General features: G+C 45.2%; 1 protein-coding gene across 11 annotated transcripts in view; it reads left to right on the top strand.

Moving 5' to 3' along the window:
- The window catches only part of LOC116849352, a 156287-nt gene that overhangs the window by 111235 nt on the left and 22199 nt on the right, over positions 1–22853 (top strand). For all 11 annotated transcript variants that reach the window (XM_032826427.1, XM_032826426.1, XM_032826417.1 and 8 more), the window contains one exon: positions 21180–21294. In XM_032826427.1, coding sequence (XP_032682318.1) covers positions 21180–21294 — 115 coding nt within the window. The remainder of the gene's footprint in view (positions 1–21179; positions 21295–22853) is intronic.

Raw genomic sequence — 22853 nt, 5'->3', positions numbered from 1 at the left:
AAAGTAATTACATTAATTGTGGCGGACGCTTAATAACGTGCGTCTCTCGGAGCGCCTGCCGTTGTAGCGGCGGTTAATAAGTTTGCTGGTCAACCTGTCGTGCGTCTACGCGACGGCAACCTGACTCGGGATATCGATTTTCTGGAATTTCGAACGATCCGCGTTTCGCAACCGCGCACTGCCACCGCCTATGAGAGATGTCCGAGATGCAATTTTCATGAAAGTCTAAAGTAAACTCTCTCGCTCCGACTCTCTCCCGCGAAGGTAATTACCATCCATCGCGATGGCGACGCGCAAGATGTGCGAAAGGCGCGAATATTTTCGCGCGACCCTTTCGAAAATTAGAAACCCAAATCGCCTCGCTCGCATCGTCGCAACGTCGTTTCTTCATTTGCACGATGATAAGACACACCGTGTTAGGTCCGGGGAAATCGATATATTCGTTCCCTCGCGCCGAAGACGTTGCAACTGTTCGGGAGAAACTCCGTAATTGAATTCGTACTCGCGAGGCGCATCACACCGGTAAAGGATAATTGACAATATTATATCTGCGCGCCGCGCTACTGCAACTTTCATCGCGCACCCTTGCGTAATTGCATACGACGGCAGTGTAAACGGACCGCGCGAAATTGTCTTCAAATAAGTCGTTAAATGTACGCGTTTTTACATTCTCCCTCGTTAATAAACTCCTCCGCCGCGTTACTTTAGATCGTGATTTCTCGGGATTCATTTTCGCGCTCTGACTCGCATCAGCGAGCGTCATTAACCGCGAGGGCGTTCGCGAGAAAAAGCCCGGATGGATAATGCGGATGGAGTGTTTAGGATAGATATTCAGCCGAAACGCCGGGCCGGGAGTCTTGTAGAATTCTGCAATTCTCGCGGCGCTTCTCGTTAGAATTCCGGCCAAAGTAGAACGTCGACAGCAAAGTCGAACAATCCGACCACAATTACGGGCCAATTGATTCAAATTGTCTCGAGTGAAGCGGTTGAAATCGTCGCGTCGAACACTGCTCCGCCTGCTTTCGGGTCTCCTCTCGATTGACGAAATTTCGATACTCGCGACGCTGTCAATTAATCCAAAACAGCGGATTGTGAATATCAATTTGTTTCGGGGCACGATATTTCAAAATTAAAGTAATATTAGAATAACTAAAGTAATAAATACTATAAAATATTATAAGGTAACAAATATTAAAAAATACTGTAAAGGAATAAATTACACAATATAAATATTTAAATTTTTACCATAGAATATAATATGTATATCAGAAATATGTATGTATGTACTTTTTATATTGAAAATTTAAATATTCATATTTAAAGATCAAACCATAAGAATTACTTAGATTATCTGTGTTTTTAGTACCCATGTACTGGTACTTTCAACCTTACACGGGTTCCGACAGTCAATTATTTCCTGCGTGGTTTATTTTTTTTCCGTAATACGAGAGAAAAATGTTAAAACCAGCATCGTTCTTCTTATGACAAGAAGAGAACGAAGCGTATGGCATCGGCGAGAGCGCAAAGTACTCCTTATCAGCGCCAGTAATGCTAAAGTTAATAGGGAGAGGTTCTCGGGCATTTACATCCGATGTATCCGAGTACACAGGCGGACGTCGAACGCCGCGTAATTAATGGCACCGGGAGGTAATCGCGCAAAAACAAGCGCGCGCGCAATTCTACGGGGTTCGGCGGCGGCCGTATCGACAGGATAATCGCATCACCCCGCGGCAATATCGGTACCTACGAGATTACGACGAGCTATAATTTCGCGCGCACGCCCGGATGAAGTGCACGTGGTGGATACACGCGTGCACGCGGCTGCGTGTCTCTCTCTCTCTCTCTCTCTCTCTCTCTCTCTCTTTCTTTCTTTCTCTCACGCGCGCGCACGCTGCGAATCGTTCAATCGCGGCTATTCATAGCTTCTCTCTATTATTCGCGCGGAGCGGCGAACTGTCTCTCCACGTCGGACCGCAAAAACATCGGAAACTTGTCGAGGCAGTTAACGTAAAGTGTCATTTCGCGAGGACAGAGAATGAATGCTCCAAGTGTTCCAAGCCCTCACCACGTCGAGCTGGACCTCGCGGCTCTCGTAAACCTCGGATTTAAATGTCGATAAACGAAACGCGAGCGCCGAGTATTGTGCGAGAATTATACTGTGGCGTTGCTTTCAACTAAGCTTAACTGCGAGTGGCCATTACGCAAATAATTCGCGGTTCGAGCTCACGAAGAAAGCGACACGGAACGGAGCTGCGAATGGAATGAAGAGGCGAGGCCGTTTATAAACTACGAATTTTCCTGGCTCGGTTGGACAAAGCTACCGCTGGTGGATTTTGCTCGCAAACTTTTGACTGCAGATAATAAACAGCCGAGCGAAAATCGCGCGGTGAGATTTCGAACAAGCAGTCGTGGTCGTGCGAATTTATCATCTTCGCGAGAAAGAGAGAGAAAGAGAGATTCCCGTTCGACGAAACGAATTATCTTCGCCGAGAGGGATAAGTAACGATTTTCCGATACACACGGAATAACGTCAAGACGTAACGCACAAGGCGAGTCCGGAATCAAGATCCACATGTAATGTACCGTGCATCGCGCTTCCTGATAACGTGGACGGTGCCATTTCCCTCTTACGACGAATTAACTATGCAAATGCAATTCGAGCCGCGGCAGTCAACGCACTCTCGCTACTAAGTTGGCGGTTGTGCGAATGCACGCGAACGTGCGTGGGACGCTTCGCATGACGCGTGAAGATTAATGTGGCTGATCATTGTGTCGCCAAACAAGTACCGATATAACGGCGAGGACGTAGAAAGGTCCTGGTGAACGAGGATTTCAAGAGCCGAAGAATAAGCATGCGAAATATTCGCGATTGCAAAAGTGCAGAGCTCTGCCAGATTTAATTTTCCACATTTTCGACTCTTATTATAAGAGACTGAAAATCTGAGTGTTTGTGAAATGAAAAATTAAAGACAGGTGTGGGAGATTTAACGTATTATTTTTTAAATAATCTGACTAAAGCATCGAGATAGCGGCAAGAACGTGGGAGGATCCTGGCGAACCTCGGAGTCTCAGAAGCCGGAAATTAAATATGCAAAACACGCGATTGCAAAAGTGCAGAGACTTAATTTTTCATATTTCCGACTTTTATTACGAGAGACCGAAAATCTGAGCGAAATGAAAAATTTAGACAAATATGGGAGATTTAGCGACGTTATTTTTAAAATAATCTGATACGCGCACCAATGCGTACATGTGCAAAAAAACGAAGAATCGTGTAGCAAACATAACGCGTCCAGATTAATTTAACTCTGTAAATGATAAATGTCCTTTGTCTTGCGAAAGATACAGCGAAAATATTACGCCCGACCATTCCATATGTTACGTTATTCGTTCGTTCGTTTATTTTATTATTCGATATACCGAACTGTTATAATATTGATCCCCGTTTCCTGACAAGGTCGCCGACCCTCCTTGACCGTTATGGCGGCCGTTCAGTATCGATTTCTGTTGCTGCTCCACTTGCTGCGTGAATTATGTAAGTTGTCGTAGGCCATGGATCGATTGTGCCATTAAGCGCCTGCAAATATATCGTGACGCCTCGCGCAATAATCGCAAGCATTTGTTAGTATAACTGTTGCCACAAACAGGTCCGTTCGCGAATTGCGCATTTACGCGCATACACACACACACACACACGCGCGTAATATCCACATTTTTTATGAAGACTTCATTACACAATCTTGAAAAAAAGTTTTTTTCCAATACTTTCCCAGCAAATTGTCATGTTCTGAAATAATAGTCAGGTGGTCGTGACGTTAGAATGGGGAGCCACGGTTCAGCAAAGACAGGCGCGCTGCGTGGAAAACTAAAAATAGAACTACGGAACAGTCAATCCTCTATATTTGGCGTGGCGTCGTTCATTTTTAAACGGCCGTAACGTGTACTCTTGACAATTGTAACTCGAGCACGTCAGTGCATAAATGCACGAATATCAAGTTATTCGCCGGCTTGCCGAAAGGTCCGATGTACGAGCTTGTCGGAAGGGTTCCGCAGCATTTAAATTTTTCTAAGTATAAAATTTAATGAAGGCTGATTCCCTGGACAGGCCCGCACAATCGTCCTTGTTTGTCCATCCTGCTCGAGATCGGGCGGAACTCTTTCGACGGGGCGGCAGATGGTGGCCGCTCAGGAGATCGGACGAGTTTAACGGACGAGAGTCGATCGGAGCACCGCGAAATAATAACAGGAAAAAGGTAAAAGAACGGAGGTCCTTAAGGACAGGCCAGCCCGGCGGCGCGGCATCGAAGGAACCGGCAGGAGTAGGCAGATGTTGCTGGACGGCCACGCGACAGCTGCCGGTCATGTTTCGGTACTTCGGATTTGTTATATCGCGAGACGTAACTTGGCGAGGGACGGGAGACCGAAATAGAGACGTGTGCACTTCGCATGCGTACATTTTCGTGTTTGGAGAGTCTCGGAGAGGATCCAGAGGAAGTCTTCCCGAAAGCCAGCGGAACTTTATCCGAGCATTATTTCATGTCGCAATCACGTCCGCAATAATAAGTAGATATTTATTACTTTAACTACATTGCGCCAAGAAGGGGGCTTGGCTTACAAAACATTATCTTAACTGCACTCATCTATCTACACTTTATATTAAACGCCTTTCTGCTTGTATTTTTATCCCACTATCTCATAGCAGTGGCAGTCTGTGCATTTCGCAATATATATCGCCACTCTCTCACGTGTTACTATTACCTATTCGCATCCACAATGATTTAATTTCTTTTTTTCTCCGCGAAAGTAAGACTTAATGAATAAGAATAAGAGTTAAGAATCCGTGAGAGAAAGTAGCATTTGTCACTGGAGTTTTTGATTGGGGAAATTTTGGTGCCATGTTGCTCTAGAAATATCAAGAGAGTGTACATATTTTTGAAGCAACTCTGTATGTCGTTGGCTGGCAAAAATATATTCGTCTCGGCTAGTTACGCGTGTCAAATAATTCCTTCGAAAGGATGAAGGATCCTTCGTCCCGCGGCCTCGTTCGTCCAGATGCATCACCGAAACCGGTCCAGATGCACTGCATTTCGTTGCATACCAGCTGCCAGAGTTTTGCAGAACCAGGACGGTTGCCGCGCGGACAGAAAGAATTCCCTCCATTCACACGCACGTTCCTCGCTGACTCTTATCTTCCGATAAATCATTATAATTAGCCGTCCTGCTTTTCGTTCAATTCGCCGATTATTCCTCCCGACGACGAGTGGGACGCGCCGCTTACATTTTTTCCGGTCGCTTCTCTTAATTGTGTGTTTATTAGACCAAGAGGAAAAGAAAATTTTCTCCTCTTATTACATATTAATTAAATATAACTCTCTCCTTTTCAATCTCCTCGTTCATGTCTCGCCGCGGCGAAAGAGTGCAGCAAAAATTGTGTTCACAGTTCCAGGAGATTCCTCCGACGAAGGAGGGACGTTCATGGCTCGCGAGGATTTTTGAAACTTTCAAGGGAGAAATAAACGCGGCTCGCGGTGGACAGAGAAGAAAGAAAATGAGCGCCGAGTTTCGCCAAGTATCCTTAAGGACCATCTACAATGGGATTGGCAGTAGGTAGTAAGACGTAAGCAGCGAGCAAATTATTACAAGAATAATTGACTGTGATTGGTCAATCTGCTTACGTCTTACTGCCTACTGCCAATCCTATTGTAAATGGATCTTTATACTTGCTCTCGCTGAGCGACAGCTACTGCCACGGCGTTCCAGATCCGAGCAGAGAACCGCTGAAGCGCGGCACATCGAAATATCACGTCTACTTCCGACCGGTCGATCTATGAGTGCGCGACACGCTTGGCGCGTGTATCGCGCCGACGAATAAAGGACACCACCCTCGGCTCTCGGGGGACGATATCCTCCTCGCCGGATGCGGCCGCGAGGAACCGGTCCAGATGCGCGGCGCGCGCGCGCGTTCGATCGCAGCTGCCGGCCGCACCGCGCTGCGTCGCGGTCGCAGCCAGATACACGGAGATATGCATATGCATGCCGCGTGCACCTGAACGCACGCCATGGGAACTTTCGCCGGTCGGCCGCGTTCGTGCGATTATCACCCCCATCCATCGCAGCGGGGCTTTGCTATTAAAGTCGCGTCTAATTATAGATATTCGCATAATGAAGTAATATCCGCGCGTGAAAAGGCGCGTACGAAAAAGACGCGACTCTTGTTACAGAAATTGAGGATAATTGCCGCGAAGAGAGGGGCCCCGACTCGGCGATGCTCGCGGTCCGTACGCGGCCAAAGTGATCCGAGTATCGCGATGATGAGGGTGGATGAATGGCCGTGGCCGAGGCGTCGTCATTATGCGCAGTTTATCCCCGAGAATAAACGCCGATCACGATGAGGGAATCGCCGAAATTGGGATAGTTACACGCTTTAGCTCGCAGCTCTGTGTCGGCGCGAACGTTTCTCGTAGTGGAGTGAATCGTGCGCTCGCAACTCGAGCCCCTCACGACGAGATTATTGTGAAAGCCCCTTCGAAAAGTAATACAAAGCCTCCTAGTCTTAATAATTCCACGTAGAAAATAAAGAGTGTGAATTTCTCCAGCGTGCGGACTCAAGTGTTCGGGTTGTAACCATTAAACATTTCCGGCTATGAATATGTGTGTAATTTTTCTTCTTTTTTTTTTTTATAGAATTATAGTTCTAACGAATCCGTGTTTTTTCTTTTTTTATTATACGTTGAAGTGCCCATGAAGTAAATATCCGATGAGAGCCTGACAAACCAGTTACAGTAGATAAATGAATTTCCTCTTGATGCGCCCGATAGGGGAGATTTTCACCGGTGGATCGTGCTTCGCGGGATGCATTTAGAATCGACGAGATGAACCGACAGAGTCGGAACTCATTGACGACATGACAGGTTTCCGGCGTGGCGCGTGCCACCTACGGCTACGGATTCGTTTGTATTCAGCGAAAAGTGCCGCGTCGTCCTGATAAATTGTAGACAAGCTCGCGTCTCGCGTGTTTAAACCGGCGTACCGTGTTTCCCTCGCGCTACCTTCCATCAGGGGGGCCTCGTTAATAAGAATCCCTTTGTCATGCATCCGCTACGATTATTCCAACCGTGAATCGTCGCCGTATAAGCTTCATGTTACTTTCCCATTGAAATTCTGGGCCATTTTGCCGCTCACTATTGATTCTCAAGACGTAAGGACATAACAACGGACTTTGGATCCTGAGTAGATCCGTTCATGGAAGGAAAGTGAATCGATCTTTCAAAGTCGATCCCTCTGAAGTCGCAGTTTTAATTTCACTGCGCTTTTAACCGATCAATTTATACGACTATATCTTCAGTCGTTCATAAAAATTTGCGACGAATTGTTTACTTGATATTTTTAAGGGGATGCTATATTTGAAGATATTACCAACAAAATATTAGCTTTCTTCTGCACAGTTTATGTCCTACTAGTTGCCGAGAATCACAAATGCTTTTGCACGATAAAAGTATGTGCAAAAATGATTCGGAGCATTGTTCCAGTATGTAACGAAAACAATCAGAAATTTCGAGATTGACATCTCGAACCATCACTTAGCACATACATCAAAAAAATACATAAAAATTAATTTGTGGTGCATAAAGTTTATTTCTGTAAAATAAACTTGATTTCTGCGAATAAACTTTATATTCCGAAAATAAAATAAATTTTTATATATATTTTTTCTCAGTGTAAATCTATGCTTGATACAGAAGTCGTGCAGGTTTCTTGAGCAGAGTACATACACCGAAAGTGTGTTTGCTCTGCTCAGGAAACATTGCCGTACCTTTACAACTGAATTTAGAAGCTTGTAAATACGCGAAAAGTTTGTAGAGAAATTTCTATGTATACGTGATTAGGTTTTCTGCTAAACACATGGTGAAACCAAACAGAGTACACATTTATATAGATCTGTGTGCACAAGAAATGTATAACGGAAAGACATGTCGCTTTGACGATCACCTCTGTTATTGTCATTTTTAGACATTTTCTCGTCGTTCACTTTAGCATCCTCTTAACCAGCTGCCTATCAGATTTTAAAGAAGCTAAATCAATCGATCGATCGATCGACCGGCGGATCGAGCTGTCGGATGTTGCCGAGCGTTAACAAGAAAGAGTGGAAATGCCGGTGCATTGTGTGTGACAGCTCTGAAAATCGTCTTTCTGTACTTTACAAGAAGCCGCCGTTAGTCTCGTCCCGTGTGAACGCGACCTTAGAAGAACCACCTTGCTCCACACATCGCCATTCCGTGCGGCGACACTGGAATTCGCTCGGTCATTCACTCCTCTCTTCTTTCCCTTTCCGTCGTCCGTTTTATTATTCCTGCAGCCTTCGCTTTTCCACCTTCCTCCTCTTTAGCTCTTCGTTGTCTCCGCTCCTCATTCACATGACAATGAACCCCGCTCGGCAACCCGCCCGCGGTTACAGCCATCGACGAAGCGTTAGTCTCTCTCTGTCTCTCTTTCTCTCTTCTCGGTTATGCAAATTTCTTATTTAATACCCGAGAATCAAGAGTCGTTCTTACATAATAACTTCCAGTTCGATGCTCGAACGGGCACATGAAGACCTTGTAGGGAAAAGCGTCCCGAAAAAGGAACACGTGCGTCCGTAGACGCTCTCCGCCACGATGGAGTTTAAGAAAGTTTTACGTTACGTCAGATGCTCGGAAAATAAAATGCGAAACTTGAGGCACGACGCGCTCCTGCAAGTACGCTTTCACGAGGACATCTTTGAATATTCAGGCGCAAACAAATGGACAAGGAAAGCCGGAATTCTCTCAAAGTGGGAGTCCCTGACCCCATCGCGATACTTTGAAATTTTATTGCGCGGCTGCGCCACGGCTGGGCCGTTGCGCTCGCATAATTGCGCACGTCGTCTCGTTGTGCGTTTTGAAATACGTACTACTCTCTGTCGCGAGCAACTCTGTCACACGGATGACATATCGCTTTTGTGGAGATCCAGTTTTGCCACACTTAAGCCAACGTGTATGTATTTCGCAGGATCGCGCATGACCCGAATTTTCTTCCGCTATTTCCCGCGAGAGCCGCCCGCTATCGATTTCGGGAAAATATACGAACAATAAACGCTCGGACCCGATCTGGTCGAGGAGCGCGGGTCACGTTATGTAAACGATCTGTTCTTTACACTACGTTTATTTTTTCGATATATCTGCTCGCGATACGTGCGTCTCTCGTGGATAACACACAGTAGCAACGAGATCTATTCCGAGATTTTCGTAACGATATATTCGTTACTCGAGTTTAGAAAGTACCGAAGAGCAAAATTTATCGCAGCTCTCTCTCTCTTTCTCTCTCTCACTTTTTTGCTCCAAGAATCCGATCGTATAGTACCTGTAGGTATCTCCGGGATACAGTTTTCTTTTGGAAACCGTTACACTCCTTACTTTTACGAATAACATTCCCCGACGCTTATTTCACCGGAGAGGATACCGTACAACCAACTTCCGACGAGCATGATCCGGCCTGCGATCCGTGCTGTTAATCCGCTTAGCGCGGAGATTTCATTCGGTAAAACCATTACAAAGTTTGAGGAAACCGCGAAAGTTAGGTCCCTGGGATCCTGGACACGTGAGGGAGTACGCCCGATGGATATCCACAGTCCGGTAAGCTTCTCCGATTTTCCGAAGCCGACTTAATCGAAACTCGCCTTGTTCTGACATAAGAATTAGCTTGCGATCGGTTTGCGCGTAAGTCAACTCGCGAATCGCTCAGCGACGTCCAATCTGGACGGCTGAAGCATTCGAAGAGACGAAGAGAGAAGATTAACTACCTAGATTTCTACGAGTGTTCGAAACTCACCGGCTAACGTGTAGACTCGCAACGATTTCTGTAGCTTGATTTTCTCCTCAGCCGGGAAGATCGGAACAAGCAGGCTGCAATTTTAAAGATTCTCTCGTCTTCATCGCGGATCGGTCTACTGGTTCACGTATGAGAGAGTTCGTCGTGAAAATCGTTCTCACGAGGCAAATTAAACAGAGAAAACAATATGTAATTCTATGACAAATTGTCGACACAACGAACGTGCGCGTATCATTGATTAAAATATAACAAATTGTTTTTTTATATACCCGGTGTCTCGAAATTCTTCACACAGAGAAAGATATTATTTTTTTATTGCTAGGAGAAATGATCACTCCGCTTACTCGCTGTCTTTTAAGTAATGGTTATTTCCGACAAAAAATATTTCCTTGATAATAGCCTTAAAATATACTCCTCAGAAATTTGAGAAAAGCTCATTATCATGTACTGCGAGAAGGAATTTATCCTCTTAGAGGAATATTATAAAACCTCATCGAAGAAAAAGTTGGCTCGACTTTATGTAATAAGCAAATCTTCTTATTTTAAATTCTTGTTTTAATTTTAGTTTAATAGTCCAGAAATGTTAAATGTGAACTTACTGAAATGTTGAAATGTTAAACTTGCTAGGATCCAGAGTATCTCTTGAATAATTATGATTAATAATTTGAAGCTTATCCAGAATGTCTTTTAAACGATTGGAATTTGAAACTTATGAAGAATATTATTATATTTAATGAAAACGAATGATTTTTTATATACATTTTAATCAATTTAATATTCTTCACCGAAATACCAGATCTGCTAGGATCCAGAATATCTTTCGAACAAATTTGTAGCTGATAATATGTTTATGATAGATTTGCGCCGATATATAAACTACTGGAATGCCTGAAAGAAGTATCATTTGCTTGAACGCGGTATGTATTTTCCTGCGTGTATAAAAACGCGGTATATATTTTCCTGCGTGTACGTGGCAAAAACACGCGGCGACTTTTAAGCTCCGATCTATCGCTCGCTAATTGTTTCATTCGAATCTTTTACTGAGCATCCCGCAGAAGAATACGCGATGTAAAACGAATGCGTGTCACGTGCACAAGTATGTATTCGTGGACTGTGCCAAATGACGACGACGACGACGTCGACGGTTCCGTGGGAACGGGTTAATAGATTACCACGAGCTCGAAAGGACGAAGCGGGAGGTACAGACGCGCGCGTACATATACGGGAGGATCGTATTAATTAGACAGCGATATCGCAAATTGAAATTCAATAGCCGTGTAGAGAGTAGAGTCACGCATCGCGCGGGGGGGTATCGGCTTTCACGCGAGACGCATTCACGGGACATGCATCTACGGCCGGAATACATTATCCGCGGCTGCGTCCGCGAGGAAACGCGCGCCGCTGAAAGCGCCCGGGATCCACCTCGTCCCCGTGCGATTCTCGATTCACGCGGTCGATACTTTCCTCGTGGCGCATAAATCAAAAGCCGCGTAAATCTCCGCGGGTGGAACGTTGCGTTTGTCCCGTAGACTGCGTAATACGCGAGTGAGCGCGGCTGTGTCTCGCGATTCGAGAAGACCCGAGGACGGCTTCCAAAATTTCATCGTCCCATCTTCCCGCAGTTCTTCCGAACTCAATATCGCATTGGCGCTTTCGAAGGGCCAAGCCACACACATGTCTGAAAATTTTACCGACGAAACACTGACTTTTCTCTGCAGAGTTTACTGTACAGAATTACAAATTGAATTTCGTGTATTGAGTTTACAGAATTACAAAATGCTTTTTATACACTGAAAGTACGTGCAATAATGAACTGGAGCATCTGACGAAACATCTCAATATCGGACGAAAACGACAAGGAATTGGAAAATTGACATTTCGAGCTACCTCAGCGAGCGTAAATATTTACTCGATATAAAAGCAGTTTGCACATATCGCGCGTATATGTGTGTATGTGTTTGCTCCGCTGACGAAAATTCCAAGAAACACTTCTGTGTCTTTACAACTGAATGTAGAAGCTCAAAAGTATACGAAAAGTTTGCAGAAAGATTTCTAGATACGCGTATAGTTTCATGTTTTCCGCTGGCATGATAAAACAACAAAGCAGCACATATGAGATCTGTATGTACAAGAAATACGAGGAGGATAATATGACCGTGTCAGTGACGTAACCGGCATTTTTCAAATTTGTCATCAGCATTCTCTTAACGGTATATAAGGTATACCTGCAGCCAGAGCGTTGACACATTTGCGCAAACGGCTAGATGTTAAATCGAGATTATCTCCAGTTAAATATTGAGCTGACGCGATCGACAGGTGCAACAAGACCTCTCAATCAATTCGAATCGGCGACCAAGACTCTTCTATCAAAGCGCGCTTGTTTCCCGTCTAATCGGTAATCCTCCATAATTATTTATAAGCTGCTACAAATTACGCCATTATCTTATTTTTGTTGCAGCAACAAAGTTACAGGCATGCAAATTTAATCCCTTTTGTACGCACTTTGTGCTGCACTTTGCGTGTCGCCTCGAGATCCGAGGTGCTCGGTGTGCATCACTTTAAAGTTATGATTTATCACGACGGTGACGCTGGGAGCGGCGCACCAGATAAAGAATAAGAGAGGACAACGAAGATAAAGAAGAGTCCGTCGACAAAAGGCGGAATCGTATATCAATAGCTATATGTATATATAGAGTCGCGAATGTTCCGCTTTATATCTACCGACCACCACCGACCATGGTGGTTTTATCCCTTCGGGCGGTCTCTGCGTCTCTCAGGTGATTCTCGGGTCGCGTGTTTTACGGTGAGCCATCGGCTGTGCTTGCATTATTAATCAGCCTCGCGATTGTTCGGAAAAATCGAAAAGTCGCAGGATGACATCGAGGAGTCGAAGAAATAACGATGGACATATTCTCTCGCTCGTACGCGATCGCGGAAAAATATATGGAGAGAGGCTACTTAAGTGTGTCGAGGAGAGCATAACAGGTTATTAGGTAATTCTTGAGTTTCTTGCGCCGTATATTTCTGTGCGCATATATTATTAAACGCTAAATGGAAACATTATTGTGAGATTAGCGTGTGATAGGAGAGGAACATCAAAACGAATGGCGAGAAAGTAGTCATCGCACGTTCGGTCCGGCAAGTATCCGCTTTAATTCATAGTCATGACGTGTTTGTCTGTTTTATCTCGAATATAAATGCGTATAGCGACGCTTGTCGCGCGCCGTAGGGCTGTGTATTTTCGCTTAAGCCCAGTGAGCACGAAAATGGAGAAACCGGAAAATCCCTCCCTTTCTCTCTCTCTTTTTGAGACCGACGGTCAGCGCGTGAATACGCGAAATACGTTTAACGGACAAAGCGACCCCGGAATCGATTTTTTATGGTCCACAAAATCTTTTATCGACGCATGTTCGTCGGGTTAACTCGGGGAAACACCGTGCCCGATTTACGACCACCGCGATCGGACCTGTTGAGAATTTACGGCGGAGGGAAGAAGGGAAGAAGAGAGGAACAGGAAGAAAACTCGGCGAAAAATAAATATTCTATTCGCGATATTATATGCGCCATCGCGTCACTTCTCTCCCCTTTCTCTGCCTCTCTCACTTGAGTAGTTGCTTATAAAGTAACGAGACGTTACGAAGTACTGCAGTAAGCAGTTACGTAATCCTACAGGGTTTCATGTGTATCGAGCGTCCCTTGTATTCACTTGTGCCGCGCGGAACAGCATTCGTCGCTTAAAACTTAAGCAGAGTAACCTGAATTGTGACGATCCTTTTTGGCGAGTTAAATTGCATTTTGCAGATTCTACGCTATTACCCTGATATTGTGCCGGATTAGCCTTGGCGACAATGCGCGCGATAAGCGAGCGCGAAACTGGCGATAGTCGGCCAAAGGAGCCACCAGCATCCGGGCGATTCGTTACGCGTGCTAACGCATAAATCGCGCTTGTCCCGAAAGAGCGGCCCATCGACGTCAGCGAACAGTCGCCGTGACGTACGGGCGTGCATGCTGTTTAACAGCGAATCGATAAATGCCGCAATCCCGTTTTAACGTTCGCGTGAGTTGCGAAAATGGAATCCTTGAAAGTGCGAGAAAAGGAGAAAACCGGCATTTCGAGCGGCTTGGTGCGCGATTCGGTAATCTGACCGCGTAATGCAAGCGGTCTTTACTGCTGCGTGCGATAACTACGAATTTATCCGCGGCTCTCTCACAGCTCTCGCGCGCATCCCCCGGCCACTAAGTAATTCCTCAAACAGAGATACGAAGAGTGAGAAGTTGCCAGGTAAATCATACGTATCTTGCGTGCGCGCACAGTCGCTAAATTTGGTGTCGTGCTAATTTAACTTGGAGTCTCGCTGGGACGCGCACGATTTCCGCAGTTTGCATGTAACATGCGACTTAAATTCATCCGATTCTACACGCTTTCACGTTAACCAGGGTGCCTCTTTTCATTTTCTTTTTATCGCGAACTACTCCTCCGCGCCAACTTCCTCACGGAAGACGCGGGAGGTCCGGAAAAATCGCGAGGCAGGTGCCTCGCAGGCGGCTTAAATATCTCGGATTATCAATTAATCGCATTTAAGGTTGAAAACGATCCTACCCCCGAAAAGGTACTCGGCTACAAAGCGTGCAGTGATACTCGCCACGCCAGTTATCGCGGATCCGATTGGGCGCGGTGCGATCGTTATCGATCGTTGCGCGATAAAATGATCATTCGGAGGATGCACAGGCGGATCTTACAACAGCCTAATGCGCAAGGGTGTGCCCGTTGAAAGGGAAAAATCGTGCATTCATCCGTGAATGCGCGCGCTGCGGGCGAAGCGGCGGCGCATCGCGCGCGGCCGCGCGCGCCTCTCTCGAGCGAGCGCACCGACCGAGAGGAGAAAAAAGTTGCAGGTACATTCATATACGCAGCTGGATGCGAGGAGCTGGCTGCGTTGTGAAACCGGTAAGATTTTACGACCGGTTATTGCCCACCAGCGAACACACCCACGTACTAGGGTCCGACCGAGAGGTATTTCGGCGCCCGGGGCGAAACGGCGAGTCCGCGCTTCCATATTAAGTACGATAGAAGCGCGCTTCGAGGGAATTAAATCTGCCTCTTTCTCCGCGGGCGCGACGTGAAGTTAACGCGCCCCGTATATTTAACGTCGTAACACGCGAGAGAAAGAGTCCAATTTCGTCGGGCGACTGGGTTGACACGCGAGTAGACAGAAATCGCCGCAGCGTACTTTGAAGGACTCTTTACTGCAGTGCAGGGGAAGAAATTCATTCCTGTTCTCTCTGAGCAAGAACAATCAAAGGGCAAGATGATAATCAAATCACACACTTCAGATAATAATTACAAAGTATTAGAATTGAAGTACGAGGTGGACAAAGAACTGGAAGGCGAAACGCGACGCCAGAAATGTCGCATGCAAATCGATTCACTAAGGGTAGGTTCTGGTTTATATAGCCGAAAAATAGGATTTTTACGAATTTCTTTTGAAGAAATGAGTAAAGATATCAATGTAGACTTTCGACCATATTATTTTTCGTTGTTTTGAGTATAAAAGTATGATTTTTATTTAAAAAAGCATTGAAATTTCATCGCCCAGGTTTTTCGTACTAAGCGCAGTATCGCCGGACGCTTCTAACTGGTGAACAGTATTATAGCTTGTGCAATACTCTGAAATAAATAGGATCGGAAAATTTTAAAACTGTATTGAATTTTCCGGAGGATGAATTCAAATGGTAAGAATGTTCAAATGGAGGATGAATTCTTTGGCAAATTTTCAGAATTAGTATTTTTCTCTGGAACACTAAATAAAAAAGGAAGAATAAAGAAGAATTACTTATCAGTTCGAAGTGCCATTTTGTTAAATTTAAATTAAATTTAAAAAGTTAAATTAAAGTTAAATTTCCATTTTCTGCATGTAGCAGAGGTTTATCCTGCGGCAGATCTAATATGCACTGTTTACATTTTCTGGTCCCATTTATTTCAGATTATTAAACGAGCTGTAATGTTGTCCACCAGTCAGAAGCGCTCGGTGACACTGTGTTTAACATAAAAAACCTGAATGGAATTGTAATATTATTAAAATAATTCTTTCATATTTAAAATGGTAAATGGTACGTAGTCAAAACCCTGTATCGATATCTTTATTGATTTTTTCGAAAAAAAATGGATAAAAACCTCCTATTTTTCGGCTGTCCAAACCAGAATTTTTCCTTGAGGGTTGTGTTCCATTCGAGAAACGAATATTTAGCGTTAAATACAGCTGTTTAATGCTAAGCTCTGCCGATGTTTCGCATGGAAGGTTACGAACAATGTTATTCCAGCTGCAGACTGGCGCATTTAGAGCTCTAAATACGCGGTCAGCTACGTTAAAAGTCATCTCAGGACGTTGTATTCTCGTTCCTCTCTCGAGAGATCCTTCTCGCTCGGCGGTTAAGAAGAGAAGTAGTGCACCTCCTCGCGTGCAGTCTCGACTCAGACATTGTAAATATCCTTAGCCTTGGAGACATCACCCGCGCTGTTTGCGCTTTCCACGCGAAAATGACGCATTTCCGTGCGCGGAAGGGATCCGGTGCACCTGGTCGCGAGCACGTACCGCGCCGCGGCAGGTATTCGCTTATGTATACGAGGCACCATGTGCCAATATCCCTCGTTCGTGCGGCAGGTGACGTAGTTTCCACAGAACGGACGGTAAATATTAGATCCGCCGCGCCGTCGAACGCGAGACAGTTTTTGTAATCATCCATCAAACTCTAACGCGGTATATTTCATAATAGCAGCCATCTCGTGCGCGCGTTACGTCGAAACCTGTCGATGCAAACGTGGATATTTTTCCGCGGATAGGTGCGCATCCGTGTTCGTAGAAGGAAAAGCACGGCGTTTATCGAGCGAATCAAAGCGCAGCTTTTCGACGAATCCCAATGAAAGCCGGCGCGCACGTATTCTGATTCTCTCCGCATCTCGATCGATTGTCCGCAGTTTTCGCACTCGGGAACGGATCTATTAATATCCGGCGAATGAGAACGAGTCGCGAGTAAAATCTACCTAATCGGATCGATTTAACGTTACTCAGGCTTACGTTACAAACGTGGGCTCTCAACTAAAGGTTAAAGAAAGCTCTTGCGAACGAGGACTCAGGTCGCGCTCGTGCTTCGCCTTCTTGCCAGCAGCCGGTTGAGAATGGAGAAGGTTAACGCGGAGGAGAGCCGAGTCAACATCAGGAACCGATCTTCCGTAAAAGGACGAGAGCCGCACGTCGCTCATCCTCTTTCTTGCGATGGGGTTAAGTAAATCTCGTTCGTTCTTTGGACAGTCGGCCGCTCCCATCCCGCCGCGAGAGAAGACGACTCCGCGTTAGTTCCGTTCGGTCGACACGTAGAAAGTGGAATAAATCGATGAACTTAGGTGCCGGCGCGTGACCTGTCTTCAAATCGGTACAGAGTCGCTTCGTGGCAGCTATGTCAGCTTCGTCGTCGTCGGTGCAAGGAGGAGAGGACTTCCTCTCTACTGGCATTTCTTCTTTTCTTCCCTTCGACAACGAAACGGCTCGAGCGAAGTGCACTCGCTCGCCGCGCGCGCGGCGTTTATTATCGCCTTTCACCGTTTGACGATCGGTACGTCATACCTGTCGCGGATTTCTAATACGACTTTACGGGGTATATTTATGCGCGAATAATGAAGCGCCGCCGTGAGAATGCGAGATCGGCCGATTTCGAATTCCGACGTCTTCAACGAACGTGGGTAAGCGAGTCAGCAGCCTCCGCCTGAGAGCTCACCTCTTTTCAACCTGACGCAATGCACGAGTCTCCTGTGGAACGGTCTCTTTTCTTAGTCGTCTCTTAGGCCCGTATTAATAGTCGTCATTTGAAACTTGTCTCACGTCAGATACTGAGATCTGAATTTAGAGTTAGATTTTAGTGTTTTTACTTGAGTTATATATAATATGTGCGACATTACATTTGTAATCGCGATTCATTTCTAAAAACTTACATTTATCTTTATATTGAAATCTAAATATCTCACTTGAGACAAATTTCAAATAACGACTATTGATTGATATTTACTATTGATCTCATTTACGACGAGTTTCAAAGTAATAACTAGTGATATGGGTCTCAGATTAGTCTCACTAGTTATTTCAAAATTCGGCTCACTTCGCAAATGAGATACTCATATTTGCATTCAGAGTCAGATGACAGTACTTCAGTTGAATCCCGATTACAGACATCAAGCACACATATCGTAATTTAACCAAAGAATTTGGATCCAACTTCGAAAAAAATTTGAGTATCTCACATGAGAGGATTTCAGACGACAATTGTTCATACGCGCCTAATAGCTGTATTTCAGGTTATCACTTAAAACTTATATCATGTGAGATATTCATTTTTATTCAGAGTTAGACACAAATTTTTCAGTTGAATGATGGCACATATGGCATTTATATCTGTTATCGCGACTCAACTGAAAACAAACTTTCATCTAATTCTGTATTCAGAGATCTGAGGAAATTCCCTATTAATATTATAGTTGTTACTTGAAACTTGTCTCGAATAAGATACTCGAGCATCTGAATTTAGAGGCTGCATTCCGAAATGCACTGCCAGTACTGAAAATCTATAGTTTATGTATATTATAGAATTTCAGTACTGGCAGTGAATTTCGGGACGCAGCCAGAGTTAAATATGAATTTTCGCCTTAATGCGACTAGAAATGTAATGTCGCATATATTATATAACTCATGTAAAAAACCCAAATCTAACTCTGAATCGGAGTATCTCACGTAAGATAAGTTTCAAGCAACGACTGTTAATACGTTAATTTGTCGTACTTCAGATAAGTTTGGAGTAGTGACTATTAATATCAGAGAAAATACAATATGGGAAAATACAAATATCGTACTTGCTATTCGTTTAAGTGCGAGCTTGAAACGATGCTTGAAATTAACACTCCTTGACAAGCAATTTCATAATAAGGCAAAAAGAGTAACTTTCTAAATTGAACATAACGCAATCGTAACTTCTCTGGAGTGCTGTGTTGTAGTTTCAACCGCAAGAGTCCGCGATCAATTTGCAGGCTCAAATCGAGCGGAAGAAACGAGCTCGGTGACATCCGCACGTACGAATGAGTATCGCTAGGAGATATTAGAGATCGCGTTCCCGCGCGCACTTTACATACGCACCGCCGCGTTCGAATAGAAAGTCGAGCTCCACACGTTAGTGGACTGTGCGATACGTAACCCTAGATTATTGTCTCTCGCGGCTCGACAATCGGCACGATTAATCGCCGTCTTTGTGAGAGGGTTATCGACGAAACGAACGTACAAATCGTACCTGATGACCCTTGGCACCATAACTTACAACATCGCGCCCATTATCGCGTCAGGACGATAAGCCGCGCGGGGGAGAGGTGGGGAGGGGTCCGCTGTAATTTATTACGAAAATCATCATCGCCCACGCGAGTGTTTTTCTCATTCTGTCGCGCGAAAGCCGCCATCAGTGCCGTCCAAATCGCACAAATCCCCGTCTCGACGATAAATCCACCGATTATACTACTTCCGTTTTATCACGCCGCCATACGCTATACACCTTCCTCGCGAATTACATGTCATCGGTATGCCATAAAACGATGTCGCTCTGTGGCGAACGGTGGGACGCGAAATTCACAGTTTTGCAGGGAAAAAAGATAACGTTTGCGCGCACATGTTTCCCAAAACATTACGGAAATGCAGGAGTCCAGGCGCCTGCCATTCTGGCGCAATCAAGAGAACAATCAGCGGTTACGGGACACTGTGTATATCACGGCCGATAAGACCAGGACTCCAACGACGTTGCACAGTGCCCGTTATGACTTCGGTGAAAAAAATATCGCCGAGGCTCCGCCGCAGAAATTCACGCAGCATGCATATGCATCCGCACCTCGGCGAAGAATCGTTTTTCCGCGTTATTAAACCGACTGCGCGAATTAATTCGGCGCGATTTTATTGCGCAAGTCGAGTCCACTAAGCGCGCGACCTACTAAGATAACGAAATGCAACCCCGAGACGTGTGTTATGCATCTGCTCCGCGCACTACCTTCTGCTCCCAGACCTATTAATTAAGACTCGTGCGATGCGCCGCGTCGCGATTATTGATTAATCACCCGCATGGCGCATCGCGCCTGTCTGACGTGCTGTAATTCGATACCGATAGATAGATAGATCTGTGTTTCGGTTAATTGAGATAACGACACTCTCGCGCGTTCCTCATGAACTCATGCCGCCGCGGCGAACGTAAGCAGCTCGCGTGCGAATGAATAAGTCTTTGAATCACTCGGTATCGCGACGCCCGACTAGTTAGCAATAAGAAGTCGGCCGTATGCGGTATTCCAACCGCAGCCTTTCTTACGAGCTTCGTGTCAGGATTGCTGCAAATCCGACAGATTGCAACAACCGGAGAAGTATTCTTTGAATTTCATCCCTCGCCACTGAGTTTTTAATACATATGACTCGGCAAAATTTGTGTTCAAGAAAAGGATTCAAAACTTGGAGAAAGAGAGTATTCATTATATTGAGTGAAAAATGTTTTGTAAACATAGGTCGAGAAATCAACCCTTTTAAAGTTGCAAGTGTTTTTCCGTTTTGATAACACAAATTATTCGTGCGCTTCCATCGATCACGTGCAATAAATGAACGAACGAGCCATATTATTATTTTGACGTTTACAAAAGGTATTCTACATGTTCTGCATCTATTTCTACATGCTTGACATCTTCATATTACAAAATTTTCCGATTTGGACATTTTTTTGCGTAGAGACGTCGTACAGAGTATTTCCATTGACAAGACCATGAAATACTTGTCTATCATTTCACAATTAGAATAATAAGCTTATATAATTGAGAGGATTCTTGCTACGGCACGTCTCTTGAACACTACGATTATTGATCATAAAGACAAATGGCTATGCTGTACGTAATATTACTGTATAGAAATAGGATCGATTCGAAGAAGACAAAAAATTTGTGAAAAGAGATATATAAACACCTTTTATGAGCATAACAATAATAACATGATAAGAGATATTCGTTCATTCACCGTAGGTAATCAATGAAAGCACGCAAATAACTTGCGTTAAAAATATTTATAAAACATTTAAAAAGGTTTATTTCTTGATCTGTGTTTACTAAACATCTTTAACTCAGTATAATGAGTACTATCTGCCCTGTAAGTGTTGGCCTGTTTTCTTTAAACACTCCGTATACGTATTTCTTCTTTTTTTTATAAACAAGGCGTCGTTTGTGCTTGTTTTCTCTATAACAATGAAAATAAATGGGCGCTCTGGATCTTCTGTTGCAGCAACAATAAGTCAGGATCCTGGCAGCGCGGGCAGGATTCCCAGCGATCTAGCCCCAGTCCCAGCAGGCCCCATCGCGCGCAGGAAGCGGCCACACCTCACACAGCTCCCGTTTCCGTAAGTACTTTAATCCCCCACCTCCTTCCGGAAGAGCGATATTTTTTTTTTCATCGTCGGGTAACAATGGCCCCGCGTGCTATCTACGTCGGATCGGCCATGATAATATATTGTTGTCGGTAGACCCGTGCTGGACGCGACGGTAAATATAACGGGCACTATTAGGTAATGTCACTCGTTCGCTAAATGAGGATATTACGTATCACGCGTACTTATCTCTCGGGCATATCGAGAGAATTTTAAATTATGCGTCCAAGGCTTCAATTATTTCAATGTAATTATTTATTTAATATCAATTCCATGCGCGAAGAGCATTACTTCTGCGCAACGGTACCTGAATCCTCGTTTTTGAGGGACCAATCAAGGCTAAATAACAAAGGAAACTCGTCTCAACTTGATATTAATCTCATTAATTTGCGAAAAGTTTGCCGTGTGAACAATATAACGCCTCGGTTAATAATCGGCGAGAATTTTTTCATTCTCCTCCTTGCAGTGAGACAGATGAAAATCGCGCGATTAACTCCTAGGAGGGAGTATCGACGCGCCTTTTGTTCCGAATGTGAGCGCAATTAGCAGCCGTAAACGTGTACCAGTAAATTGCGACGCGAGACGACGACTCCGTCTACGACATTCGCGCTGTTCGGTTTAAGCTCGCAGCGGCATAAAGCCGCGAACTTAATCGCGCAGGACAGTCGAGTTAGTCGCGTGAGACATTCGCCGGGTTTAATTAAGCCGACCTCAAGCGACGCGTCGCTAATCTTTTGGCCTCCAGTATCACGGCAACGTACATATGTAAGCTGTTGCAGCGCGACCGTCCGTCTAATTTCGTCGACTTCTATCCGTGTGCGGGAACGCGCGCGAAGAACGGCTAAAGCCGATTTTCCGGGAGAATTGCGCGCCGGCAACAAGGAGCGAACCTGTCGATAACAGCTCGTCTTAATCCCAAATATTCCACCATGCATGTTCCACCATGCATGTGATGACTCCACAGTGAAATGATCGAAGAACTCAGGAGCGCGCTCAAAATCATGAGATCGCGCTTCATAGTTTGGCCTCCCCACGCATCTTCAGCCTTCATCGGCCGATCGCGTCTCGCCCTTGCAATCTTCAAGAAATCTTCCTTCGAAGCAGCATCTCCGACGGAGATGAAAACTCGGGCGCCTTCGATGCTCGATTACGCGATACATCTCGACGTTTCCCTGCGAAGGGTCAATATATATTACGCTAATGCGACTCGGTCGGTTCATTCATCACCCCGCCGGCCGCCTTTGCCCCTGGGGGGAACGGCTATTTTCTCGTAGAATCCGGCATTTCCGACGTCCGCGTGCAGCTGCAATATTTCATCCGTGCGCGCGCGTGCGTGAAGTAATCTCTAAATATGCAACGCGCGTATTCTCCTCTCTCATGGCGGCGGGCGGAGGAGATATGTCGCGGGGGTGTCCTGATCCGTAATTGCCGGCGACGCGGAAGCGATCATCGATCGGCGACGCGTGAGTAATGGCCGATGATGTCGGTGACGTCTCGGCCACGGCCGTATACGCGGCCTGCACGTGGAGACG

This window comes from Odontomachus brunneus, unplaced genomic scaffold (genome assembly GCF_010583005.1).
Source record: "Odontomachus brunneus isolate Ranch 3 - 2012 unplaced genomic scaffold, Obru_v1 Obru_scaffold_113, whole genome shotgun sequence".
Taxonomy (NCBI): domain Eukaryota; kingdom Metazoa; phylum Arthropoda; class Insecta; order Hymenoptera; family Formicidae; genus Odontomachus; species Odontomachus brunneus.
The sequence above is the reverse complement of the archived record's forward strand: the minus strand, read 5'-3'. Positions and strand labels throughout refer to the sequence as shown.